The sequence below is a fragment of the Elephantulus edwardii genome, unplaced genomic scaffold (genome assembly GCF_000299155.1).
Source record: "Elephantulus edwardii isolate Elephantulus edwardi_28Jun2011 unplaced genomic scaffold, EleEdw1.0 scaffold00132, whole genome shotgun sequence".
NCBI classification, from domain to species: domain Eukaryota; kingdom Metazoa; phylum Chordata; class Mammalia; order Macroscelidea; family Macroscelididae; genus Elephantulus; species Elephantulus edwardii.
This window is the reverse complement of record NW_006399882.1, coordinates 1,435,826-1,449,411: the sequence shown is the minus strand read 5'-3', so window position 1 is coordinate 1,449,411 and position 13,586 is coordinate 1,435,826. Positions and strand designations below refer to the sequence as shown.

At 41.4% G+C, this 13,586-nt stretch overlaps 1 protein-coding gene across 1 annotated transcript in view; it reads left to right on the top strand.

Moving 5' to 3' along the window:
• The window catches only part of CADPS (Ca++-dependent secretion activator), a 560,788-nt gene that overhangs the window by 509,918 nt on the left and 37,284 nt on the right, over positions 1-13,586 (top strand). The window contains exon 27 of the mRNA XM_006893865.1: positions 2,192-2,299. Within this exon, the coding sequence (XP_006893927.1) occupies positions 2,192-2,299 (108 nt within the window). The remainder of the gene's footprint in view (positions 1-2,191; positions 2,300-13,586) is intronic.

Genomic DNA, 13,586 nt, shown 5'->3' with positions numbered 1-13,586 from the left:
AGAGATGGGAAGTGGGCATTTACTCATTTGCTTATGGATTCATTCATTCATTCACTCAGCAAATACTGAATATGTGCCAAGCACCATCCTTTGTACTAAGCATGCAACAGAAAGTAGACAAAACGAAGCCCTTACATTCATGAAAGATTATGTTCTGATGGGAGGGAAAGCCATAACCACTGATATCAAGTCAATCCCAACCTCCAGTGACCCTGTAGAACTGACCCACAGGATAATCCAGGGTTAGAAGCCTTTAGGGAAGCACACTGCCTCACCTTTCTCCCACATAGCAGCTAGCAGGCTCGAACTGCCCACATTTATGTTAGCAGCTTGGACACTCCAATCGCTACACCACCGGCTTTCCTACAAATAAAGAGATTACACAAGGTATTCTGTGGATAAGCACTTTAAAGAAAACTAAGAGTACAAAGAGAACTACTAGAGTTCCTTAACTACCTGTTGAAATAAACCATTAAATGACATTAAGGTCCCTTTGAGGACAGTTAGCTAAAATTGGGGGAAGAAATAGAGTAGTGAAAATAACCACTATGTTAATGTGTGGGTTACTAATAGGTCTGACAAATTTGCCTTTGGATCTTAGCTCTAAAATGGCTACAAGTACCCAGAAAAGCCCTTATCTGCCACAGACATCACCAGGGAAGAAATGGAAACAATAATAACAAGTTTCTCGAGTCCTCACCAGGCAGGGGTCCCCCACCCTCCTGAGAATGCACTTTGATGTGGGGCTGCCAAAGGGAGAGAAGGAGAGGTGCCAGTTTAGAACTGATAGCTCTCCCTTACATCTCATTGGCAAACCGCTATGTTTCTGTCTCAGAAAACTGCAACAATTATAGGACCATCATGGAGCCTGCTCAATCCATTCCTGGAAAATTGCTTGAAAGTGTAACATTTGACTACTGTGGCTTTGGGTTGTCCTCATTGTTTTTCAAATTAATACCTTGTCATTGTTTTAGCAGGTGTTAAGAAATGTTACTAGCAACCCAGGGGCCAAGCATTGGCCCTTTGCTTGATAATTGTTTGCTTTGTATCAGGGAAAAAAAATTATATATAGTCCTACTGTTTCCAAACCCTCCTCATTTTCACCCTGGAAATTACACAGAAGTGTTAACTAACTTCAATTTGCAGTGCCTGACAGTCATGTCTTGCAGAAAAATGATACTTTGTGATCTAAGGTAAATCACAGTAATGAAAACTCATCTTTTTTAGTTATTAGCAAATGTACATATCTACTGTGGAAATTTAAGGGGTTTGTGGCAGCTCTCCTAATGACCCATATTACAGTGTTTTAATAGGTTTCTTTGGAGATAACTTTGATTGTGACATCTCAAGCAGTAGGCATTCTAAGAGTTTGGTGGTGGTAGTTGGGGTTGGTTTTTTTTCTTGCAATAAATTGTTTCTAACTACTGGATGAATCACCTGCTTGCCTTTACAGAAAATCTAATTTATTTAAAAATTCTCTCTCTCTCTCTCTCTCCGCCCTCCTCCTCTCTCCTCTCCTCTTCTCTTTCTCTCTGTCTTCTCTCTCTCTCCTTAACCCTTGTATGAAGACACAAAGACAAATAGCCAAATGTAATGCCTCTTAAGTAAATGGATTAGCAAATCCTCACTACATGCCTGGATTTAACCAAGCCCCCTCTCAAAAAAAATTTTTTTAAGTGATTTGGGTAGGAGGGGGCATAGACTGAAATGTGGTATTTTTATTTAGCACTTTCTCAATTTTTTTTTTAACGATGAAAAGGGATTGGGATGGCTGTCACCTTTTTCTAATGATACAGGAAGGATGGTAGAAAACTGAGTATTTTTGAATTCTTTAATTGGGGTTTCAATCTAAAGGAAAGTTGAAGACTATCTCTGGGGTATCCAGTGAAGATTTACCCACTGAACTTTTTTCTACCACACACACACACACACATGCAAAATCATAGTAGAAAAATAATCTCTAAGAAGCTACAATTCTGACATCATTTTTAGCCAAGCTTGCTTTCTAGAAAGAGCAGGGAGTTCTAACATCAATTCCTACCAGCACAAGTTGTGAATGATAACGAACAAGGGGCTGCAAAGGTGATCCAATGAAAGCAGTCGGGAATTTGGAGCGGGGAAAGGGGCTGAAATATGTGAAAGACGAAGGAAGAGTCGCTGTCTGAAATTCCATTTTCCTGTTTCTTTGCAGAAACCCGGGATGGACGTGGCCGATGCCTACGTGACTTTTGTCCGCCACTCTCAGGATGTCCTGCGTGATAAGGTCAATGAGGAGATGTATATAGAAAGGTTATTTGATGTAAGTAAATGCCTTCTCCTCCTTGAAGTCCAAGGAGGAGACCCTCCAAAATGTGACAAAATAAGAGACAGGAGGATAAGTCACATTTTGAGAAATGGATTGGTCCCGATTCAAGCGAAATCTCTTCCTCTCCCTCCGCCTCGGGCCCTTCTCTGTCGTGTCTGTTGGACCCCACTCTGACGTGGCTGTGTCTTGGTCCCCCTCTGTGTGATTCCTCGGAGCACGCAGCCCCCCGGGGAGCAGGCTGGAGTCTACACAGACCCGCTTTCTCCAACTGCAGAGACCTTCTTGGCCTGGAAGTTTGGCCCCTCTTGAGGCCACACCCTCTCTCAGAGACCAGGTGTGGCGTGCAGATGTGCAGTCAATGTCCCCTTATCGCCGCTTCCAAGATGCTTCTGTGCCTGGAAGATTCAAAATCCTCAGGCCTGGGGTGCCCCAGCCTTGATGCCACACCTGGTCCTGCAGCCCTCCTACCTGAAGATCAGGGAAAGGAGCCAGTGTCTAAGGAGCAGAGGGCACTGGGCTGTGACACATAGATGTGTATTTCCAAACATCTGGGGGTTGCTCAGTCTCAAGCAACCTTATTTCCACCACGACAACATCTGCATTGCCAAAAGCAAGCCGCTGAGGCGAAAGACAAGAAAGGACTCTGCTTCGGCCTCAGACTGCCTGTCTCTTTCAGGCCGAAGCAGAGGAAGTGGCTCCCATTTAGCCAGGTTTTGCTTCCGGGTAGCAGGCCTCTGCGGGTGTAGACGCGGCCAGGGTGCATGGACGCAGGCGCGTGTCTCTGTGGCTCTCACCGTGCAGCGTTCTTCCGTCTCGTGCAGTACGAGCCCCTCCTGTCCAGGTTTCTGTATTTTTAGTGCCAGCCCAAACATGAATGTTTTGGTCGACTATGGAATCCGTGTTTCTATATTTTTCCTGTGATTGTGTTCAGCAATTTCCATCGAGTTTTTTGTTGTTGTTTTCGTTCCATCGCTAACTGAGCTCATTGTTGGCACCGCTTTAGGTTTGTGCAGCTTCTGACTTTTCTATGCTTTGTCTTCCAGCTCATTTGCTTTCCGTGTGTGTGTGTGTGTGTGTGTGCGCGCGCGCGCGTGTGTGTGGAAAAGGCGCCTTCCTGTCTCCCCTCCTGATCATTCCCCTGTCTGTGCTCCAGACCCCTTGCTCCGCTCCACCTCACCTTTTCTCGGAGAAAAACCCTCCGTACTTTTTTTTAAAATTCCCACCCGTCCTCTCTCCCTCTGATGAAAATGGAACTTATCTCTCATGTCAAATGTTTTATCACATTATATCAAGTGGCATGAATTAGAATCAAATAATCTTCCTGTGTACATCTTCTAGCATGACCCACATCCACTGAGAATGCCTCATACATGCATAAAGCTCACCAGCGGGCCCTCCCCCTTCTCTGCATGCCTGCCTTTATGGGGGTTCAGAGCCTAGAATGTTCGGGGCACAATCACCCATCCAATAGGCATTGAAAACCCACAGGCCGCACCCTCGGCTGGGAGGTGAGCGTGTGAGCGTGGACGCTACTCATCTCTGCCGAGTTAAATTCCTAACCACAAAATTGTAAGAAGCCTGTGGATTGTCCTTTTCAATGTCTAGGTTGCCTTTAAAAAAAAAAAATCAGTATTTCCCAACGCTCAGTATTGTGTGTGCGTGCCCGTGCGTGTGTGCGTAGGCGTGCGTGCGCGTGCCTGTTTCTCCACAAGCGTGTGTGCGAAGAGCCTTGTGCTCTCTGCGCAACTTGAAAACGTCTAGTACTGAATTTGACGTTTGATCTGCCACTTCATTGACAAAGAACCACCCTTCCCTATTTTCTTTTTCAATTAGAAGTAACGGAGGGAGGGGGAATTTTTATTTTCTGAACTAAATGGAAGACAGCAAAGCAATTGCCCCAGACTATGGCTCTTTTTAAGGCAAAGTGCAATTGTGTTTTTGTTTCAAAAGAAGAGTTTAGCTTTGGCTAGTACAGATGGTAAAACTAGATTTGCTGGACTGCTGAAGAACACAGGCAAACAAGCTCTCCAGCCTTCAAAGTGAATTAATAAAGGTAACTAAGAATATGTTTTTTCAGAAAGCAAATTATGTGTAGAGCCTTCTGCAATTCGTATGTATTGCCGGTTCCGTACTGAATGACACTGACCTGCCTAAAATTAGTACTATCCTGGAAACCCCAAGGTTTAGTCTCATTCCATTCCAGTTACATTTTCCCAACTGAGTCTTAGTTACAGCCAGTCATTCTGGGCACATCACCCCCAAACCTTTAGGAAGAAAAAAATCTTCAGGGATTTACTTACACATAATGAATTTCTTTGCCATTCACTTACTTTCTTTCCACATAACCTGCTCCCCTAATTTACAGAATATTGGTGCTAGGCAACCTAACTGATGAAGTGCAAAAAAAGTTACTGAATCTGTCATGGATTTAAAACATTTGTCATTTAAGAAACTCAGAGCTTCTCGAAGCTTCATTACCATGCAGCCTCAGTAATTTAATTCAGTACTTACTGTTTTTCTATAATCTAGCAGCAAAACATCAGATTACCAACATGTTTGATTATTTGCAGCTTCTGTTTCCTCAAGCATGGTGTTTATTTCTTAGCATATATGCTCTGCAAGGTTACTGTAGCCACTGAGTTCAGCGCGGGAATAGGAATAATAAATAAGAAAGGGCTGTGAAACCTACCACCTTTATATGTCTTCCTGCTACAAACTTCATCTTTAAACCCCACTCCTTAATGATTAGTGGTCCTGGGTACATTTCTAAACAATTGGCAGAACCCGGTTGAGAAAGATTTGTTGATCTGAAAGGTTTCTCTTCCAAATTGTTGCATTTTGATAAATGGCAAAAATGAATAATAGAAAATTAGCATTTTGAATGGAGAGAAAGATATATATCTCTGAGATTGTTTGCTGTTTGTGGGTTGTTGATTCTGACTGTTGTGTCATTCGCTGGTTTATCATTCCTTCGGGCAGGCATCTGTCATTCCAAGGCATGTTCTCAGAGTTGTTTTCAGCTGTATTCCTCATCTCCGTTTTATTTACCTGATATGTCCTTTTTCCACCACCACCACCCCTCCACCTTTTGAGTTTGCCCTTGTAGAAAAGGCTGGATGGCATCAGTGTTTGTTTGTGTTAGAGGGTATTTGGACTAACAACTGGTCACTTAATCAGGACATCTTCTGTTTTAACTGAGGCTCCTTCCTCTCTGCTCCCTGATCCAGTTCTCTCTCTGCTTTGTCATCGTACTTTTGGCTGGAAGTGGATGCTTGTGGGAGATTATCAGCATAGCATTTGGGGCTCTATTTTGATATTCTGCATTTTTTATCTCTTTTATTATGTAACTTAAGAGCAGCCTTTACAAATTCATCCTTACTGATTATTTTTTTTAATAACATTCTCCAGTGTTTTTTTTAAGAAATACATTTGGACAGAAAGTTGCCTAACTGGGTATTTTCTTTTTTAATACAGTGGCAGTTTCTCTGTTTAGTGATATGATTTGTTTGTGTAGCATTTCTATAGAATTCAAGCAGCTTATTTGATAAGGCCCCTAAGGGGGAAAGAAACCCTCTAAAATAAAGTGCCATCAGAAAAGAATCCTCAGACAGCTTCTTCTACTCTTTCACAAGGTAGCTGTATATTTTTTTAATCGACATTGCTGCCTTTTTTTCTTAAGAAAAAATTAAATACAATCATAAACTATAGTCAGTTCCTGCAAAATATCACTTTAATATTTTGAAATGAAAGAGCTAGACTCTTAAAGCAGGAAAGTACTCCATGAAATAGTAATGAATTTACATTTTATTTAAGCTGTTAACTGTTTAGAAGGAAATCAGATTGCTGTAGGCCTGAAGTAGAAGCTTGACCTCCTTGAATATTACTATCACCGACTTTGACAAGAAATATAAAACACTGATATGAAATAATCTTCCTATTTCTAAAGCAGGAGTTAAGGAGGAAAACACCAGCTCAAGGAATAACTTGAAGGCAGTGATTTCAAGCTGGAGTATCCATAATCATGCAGATGGCTTTCCCCCCTTCTCGGGTGATTAATTCAACATCTTCCCCAAAACAAAAACACGCTTTTTGAAATTAGAGATCAGATCATCAAGAGAAGCACCTAAGATTCCGAGGTCTAAACAAAAATTAATTTATTTTCTTCCCTCCTTGTACTTCTTGAAGACACAGACTGAGGAGAAAATCGGGATTAAAAGAGATGTGCTTAGGGTGAATTCATCTGCTTAAACCTCACAGGCTCGGAGATGAGTGATTAAAAAGCCATCTCGAACTTGGACGGAATCCACGTTGGCCATAAAGCCTCATCCACGATCGCTTTCTTCAGGCCCTGTGTCATTGCGAACCAGGCCCGGGGAACATTGGACGAGAGATGATACATGGATTATATAGGTCAATTATACACTTAATCTGCCTTCTGGGGGATTAAGTATCTGCAGATTGACTTTGCATTTGGCTTCTCCCTGGCAGTTATCAGATCAGGAAAGGGCCCCACACCAAACTGCCTCCTAAGAACTTAATCAGACAGCGCTGGCGGCTTCAGATGGGGCTGCTGCTCGGGAGTCTTTGCCTGTCACAGATTTTCCTCTGCTCTTTCATTATCAAACTGTTTATTTGTCTACTTTATGTGTCAGCACAGTAATTGAGTGTTAATATTTCCCTTTAAAAGGGTAATTTGAAAAATGAAGCCTCTGCTTGTTAAAATATATTCAACCACACTTCTATAGGGGACCACAGAACACCTTGTTTTAATAACCTTATTCAATTATAAAAGCGCTATACATGTGAAGATACAGTAATCAAAGCAGGAGTCACCCTGCTCCAGGAAGTAAGTCCTGACCAGGAGCCACAGGACCACATCACCTTATAGCCCTAATGCACAGCATCGGCTGTTCAGGTGAGCGAACTACCTCTAAACTTACAAAGAGGGGAGAAGTACAGGCTTCACCAAGGCAGTCAGGTGCAGCTCTGGGAGCCAATTCAAGGAAATCAAAGCATGTGGTACACGAGACACTGAGAAAGTAAAACAACTCCTTTAGGTGCAGTACCCAGGCCTGAGTGCCCCAGATATGTGTTAACTATGTAGTGACCACGGGTCTCGTGGCCACAGCCTTCAAACCTCAGCCCTGCTCATTACCAACACAACACACCCCCCCCCCCCCCCCCGGGACCTTGCACAAGGTGTTTATGACCTCTCAGCCCCAGCTGTTCATCTGTAAGACAGGGTGATGATGAGAAGAACTTTTCTCGTGGAGTTGCTATGAGGGGAGAATGCCATTTGCATCTGCAGCGTTGGCTCTGAGGAAGCACTTGGTAAGTGTTGGCCATCATCATTCATCATCATCTTCATTATTGGAATGGAAATGGTTGGGGTTTTCCCCCCAGTTCTTTCTTCATATTAAGCAAAATGCAGTATCTGGCTTAAGGTTCTCCATTCTATACTACTTTAAGATGTGAACCCCAAGCTTGCCTAGAATTTACTCGATTTATAGCATCCTGCTGCTTTTGTTGGCTAAGCTTTTGCTAAAGCACACATTCCAGAAATAGAGGAAAGAAATGGTCAAAACTTGGACTTTTAAGTCAGCTAGACAAGAGTAGGGATTCTGGTTTTGCCACATTTTAACAGCCTTGTTTCTTAGCCTCTCTGAACCTTCATTTTCTCATCTACAAGAAAATCTACTTCTTTGGGTTACCAGGATGATTAACGAGTTTAATAACTGGACTGGCCTTGCTAAGAATTCAAGTCTTTTTTCATCATCCTCATCGTCTCACAGAAATATTTGCTCTTTCAGGTGAATTTTGAAAGCCCAGCCATATTCTCTCAACAAAGCCGCAGTCCTTGGGCAAATAAATCAGATTTGACCTTGAGAACTTAAGGAGGTTTTGTTTCAAGGGCGCTAAGGAATTAATACCTTTTACTATAACAGAGACGGTGGATGAACAGTATAGAAATTTTGAAAATACAGCTAAAGAAAATGAAAAAATGGTCTCACCAGCCAGAAGTTCTTGCCTGTTTATTCTTTTGGCTCTTTTTCTGCATAGTTATATACACTGAGGGAGTTCTGGTAAACCATAATCTTTGTGGAATGTGCTGCTGAACCAAAGGCCATACCACTGGGGATTCCGAGCCACCATGGACCTTGGGGAGAAGGATGGGCAGTCTCCTCCTGTGCAGTTTATAGCCATAGAGGGTCAACTGTGAATCAGTTTTGGCTCCACAGTAGTGAGAGTATATACATTGAGAGAGTATATACCTTTTATCAAAATAAGGTCATCTTTTGAATACTGCTTTTTTGCCTTTTTTAAGTCAATGATCTTCATTTTCCAAGTCAATAAATGTCCATCTAACATACTATTGAGTCAGAACAGACTCATAGCTGACCCTCCAGCAGGTGTTCAAAGTCTGTAAGTCACATAGGAGGAGTGCCCATCTTTTTTCCCCACACAGCAACCAATGGATTCAAACTGTTAACCTTTGGGATTTCAGCACAGGTTCTTAACCCTAGGCCACCAGTGCACCCTAGCCATCTTCAGAATTCCCCACTTGCCCCAAATGCCTCTTTCTGCCATTGATTTGTGCAGGATTGCACCTTGAATCTGGCTATGCTGTCCCTTAAATTTCTTTTCAACCAGGACTAGCCCTTTTTTATGAGATCCACAATTGTTAAAGGGCCTAGTAGGCCAATGTCTTCTGAACTGGAGGGATATTTTACTATCAAAACGTAGAACTGATTTGGAGAGGAAAAACAAATTTAGCTGAATTCAAACAAGTCATTCTTTTAAACATAATTAGTAACTTAGCAGAATTCAACCAGGGCTTTAAAAGAAAAAAAAGCTGTTTTCCATAATTCAGAATAATTTCTGGGCTAGGTTTTTTTTTTTTAAAAAAAGCATTAAAAGCAAAAATTTCATGGAGATCAGGATATAAGTTGGCCATGAGAAAACCCATAGTGGTTTTATTTCATGTGCTAAGGCACAGCTATTTGAGGATAAGGAGCTCTGAGGTTCATGATAGAGTATTTCATTGGTAACTATAGCTGCTTTGGATGAATTCTTGAACATAAAAGTTCACACCGCACATACCATTAGATCATGGTGGTGGTTATGCACTGTCAAATTTGAACCTACTCATGACTGACCCTGCAGTAGATTTTAGAAGCTGTAAATCATGTGGGAAGAGATTGTCCATCTTTCTCACATGGGACAGCTGGTGGATTCTAACTGCTTACCTTGGGGTGGGCAGTGCGACTCCTTACCCACTAGGCCACCAGAGCTCCAACTGTTAGGTAGGTTTCTTTATTAATTTGACAGAGATTTCTTCCTGAAACTATTCATCTGAAATTAAATCCTCCAAAACAGTCTGAAGCTGAGCTTTTTTATTCTTTTCAGATCAATTTTAATTGAACTGTGACCTTGTTTCTGCCATCCTCAATTATGAATCTAAAGACCATGCTCCCCAGTTTTGTAGGAAAGTCTTTAGGATCTGAGCACTTATGTAGGTTATAGTCCACACCCTGCCTGAGGGACAGTTCACAGAAGAGAGACTATCCTTTCACCTATTTTGAGCCCCAAAGTCCTACAGGTAAGTCATGTCTTGAACCATGCATTGAAACAAGACTAAAGGACACAATGTTGGGGAGAAGCAAGAATGTGGTAGACCATGCCTCTCACATTGCTTTGTAAATTAATATTTTATGTATATGTATGTGTATATGTATATGTATATGTATATATGTGTGTGTCAGGAAATCAAAAGATTAATTTCAGTGGGAAAGTCTTCTATCAGGGACATAGCCCCCAGAGTACTGAAGAGCACTGATGTCAGTCTGGAGACTAAGATGTGCCTGATCTGTGCCATGATCTTCGCAATTGTGTGCTATGCATCAGAAAGCTGCACAATAACTAAGAGAATTGATGCCTTTGAGCTGTGGTGCTGGAGAAGTGTGTTGAATATACCGTGGACTGCTAGGAAAACAAACAGATTTGTCCTGGAGAGGGTAAAACCAGGCTGCTCCTTGGAGGCAAGGATTCTGACACTTTGTCTGACATACTTTGGGCATATTGCAAGGAGGGACCAGCTCTTGAAGAGGGACATCATGGAGAGACAACACAAGAGAGGAAGATCCTCAATGAAATGGATTGACTCAGTGTCTGGGGTAATAGGAGTAGGTATGTCAGAAACAATAAGGTTGGCATAAAATAGAGCAGGGTTCAGAGCTATTGTACAGAGGGTCGCTGTGAGTCACAAGCAACTCAATGGCACATAACAAGAACATGTATATAGTGTTTGTAATACTACCTATTTCATATATCTTATGAAATATCTTACGTAAAAACTGCAATAGCAAAATCTGCTTAAGGCAGAAACCTAAAAGAGAAGGAAAACTTAAATATTTTTCACTTATTGAGCATGAAAGAAAAGTGGTTAAGATTACAAGCTAGCAAAGACTGAGAGTCTCAGCTCTCACAGGCTTCACTATGTCTGTTGTTAGTTACCATTGAGCTGACTGTAGTTTCTCTGACCCTACTGGTATTTGAAGTTTTGTTGGTGTAGCTTCTAGCATCACATAAACATGAAGGTTACCACAGTACAACAAACTGAAGATCCATTGTGGATCTTTGTATATGTGTATGCATATATACATATATCATTGCTAGATGGCATTAGCTAACAGAAACCCCTATATCCAGTATCATTCTAAGCTCTGTTTGGGTTCTTGGAAGTTAAATTCAGGTTCAAGTCCTTAAATGGGAGTTATGAAACAATCCATAATCATCTTCGTAACCTTTAGCCTTCAAACTCCCTGAAAAACCCAATGTCTTTGTGACTTCTCTACCACCAACCATCCAAGCCTGCTTTTGAAAGAAATTTCTATTCCTCTCCTATTAAGGCAAAGAAGGCTTAAAATATTGCCTTTTGGGGGACTTCTGTACTTTAAACAGAATATTTAGCCAAAGGGATAAGGCTGTAGTAATAAAAGTTTTGTAGCTTTGAGATAGTAGACAGCAAGCACTGTTAAAGTGAGAGGAGATGAGGGGAAAGGTGTTCTGATGTGTCTCAAGTCCTACAGCAACCTTATTCAGTAGGAATTCTCTCTTATCCCATGGTCTTGACAAAACAAGTAAATGATATTTTATTCCTTCACTTTTTTGAGTTTTGGGTATTGTCATTCCATTCTATTCCATATGAATATGGGAATGCTTCTCTTCAAGTCTGGTGGTTCAAGGTCTCAGCAGTCCTGTGATAGAAAAGTTAAGGGCACATGAAGAGATTTTGGGTCAAACTTGTGATTTTGATTGTTAGTATCATCTCCATGAATTTCCAATTCCATGGCCATGTCTTCACATAGTTCTTTTCTCATCTAGTGATTGAGTTCCTTCCTAAGCCATAGTTGGAAATACTTATTTCATGGAACCATTTTGTAAAATCAGTCTTGAATTTTCCCTAGAGCTTGAAGGATATTCTTAAGTGTCTTTATCAGAACAGCTTTCTGTGTTCCAGGGGACATTTGGTGGAGACAGTTAATTTGTTTTCTTTTCCAAAGGAGAATGTTCCATTAATCATTCTAAGAAGCCAGGCTGATTGCTCTGTTACATGAAGGTCACTGTATTCTTGCTAACATGACCCACTCAATACTTTGTGTCTTAGAAAAGGGTTCTTATTTTCTTATGACAGACTGTGGCATGGAGGCAGAAAGTGATAGACTCATACACACCACACATTCAGGCACACACAGAGTAGCCAAGACACATTTTGTGGAACAAATAGTGTCACATTGTGTTGCAAAAGACTAGATGTACTAAGTCTTCAGATACTCTCCAGTAATTAACCAAGTAACCCTTTTCTCTCCCGGCCAGGTCTGGTACAGGCTGTTAGACGACTTTCTATCCAGACCCAGAGTCATTGTTGCTCTTTTTCTTTTTCAATGAATTAATTTAAAGCAATAAATGCATTTTCTTTTTTCAGTAAATTAATTCAAAGTGTTTAGTCTTTGCTACTCAAATTATGGACCCTGGACTATGAGAATTAGTAGCAACAAGAAGATGTTAACATGCAAAACCTGAGCCTCAACCCAATGCTCAGAGTCTGCATTTTAACAAAATTCTAGTGGCCCCAACAGCACAGTAAGACTAGAGGTCTTCTTGGCTATATCAGGGTCTTTGAAACTTAATTGTCCACAACTCACAATAAGAAATACATTGTACATTGGGACTGAGCACTAGCTCTCTGCCCACCCCCCATGCACACATGCATGCACAGAAAGTGAAACTTTTTATCAACTGTTATTTACTCTTGCCACCAGTGATGCAGCCCAATGTATTTTATTACCTTTTTCACAATTACTATGGGGAGCAGTGGGATTACATATAGGTCACAACCTTCCATTTTAAAACACATTTAGGGTCATGCTTCTCACTTTCAGAGCTATTAACATTTTGGGTTAGATAATTCTTCGTTAATGAGTTAATGAGTATCAGTTTGTGTGTTGAAGGATGTTGAACAGCATCCCAGGCCTTCCCTCTGTTGTAACAACCAAAACTATCTCCAGGCACAACCAGTTCTCTCTCTAGAGGCTAGAATCACCCCCAGTCCATTGATTTAGATGAACCAGAAAAGAGCTACAAGATAACCCTTCCTTTCTGGATAGTGAAATAAAAATGTAGTTGATTACATGTTGAGCTACAGACAGAAAGTTTAGCAGTTCAAATTCATCAGCCACTTTATGGGAGAAAGATGAAGAAGGTTTTTTTTAAGGTTTAAGCCTTGGAAGCAGGATGACAAATGACCGGGAATCTGATCTGACTCTGCAGTGGGCTTGGTTGCTGCTGTCCAGTCGATTTGACTCATAGCAACCCTATGAGTTAGAAAGTCGGTCTGGGCTGCTGGCTTTTCTTGGTTGTAAGAACAGTGCAGGATAGGACAGGGTTTAAATGTGTTGTTCAGAGGGTCACCATGCGTCATACTCAACTAGATGGCATGTAACAACAGCAATCTCCCCTACCTAAGGCTGTAAATCTTTTTTTTCCCCCATTCATTCATTGTTGCACTTTTCTCCCCTCCCAAGCCTTCCCCCGTAGTACACTACCCTCTTGAGAAAGTAAAAGAAAAATTCTTGCATTGTTTTATAAACCCTCCCCCAGGTCCACTCCACTACACAGCCTTCGTTCTGGACTCCTGTCATGACAAAAATACCTCCACATATCCCTTTTAAACAGTTCTCTACCTCATCTGCTTCAATGCAGTATACATTATTGAACCCAT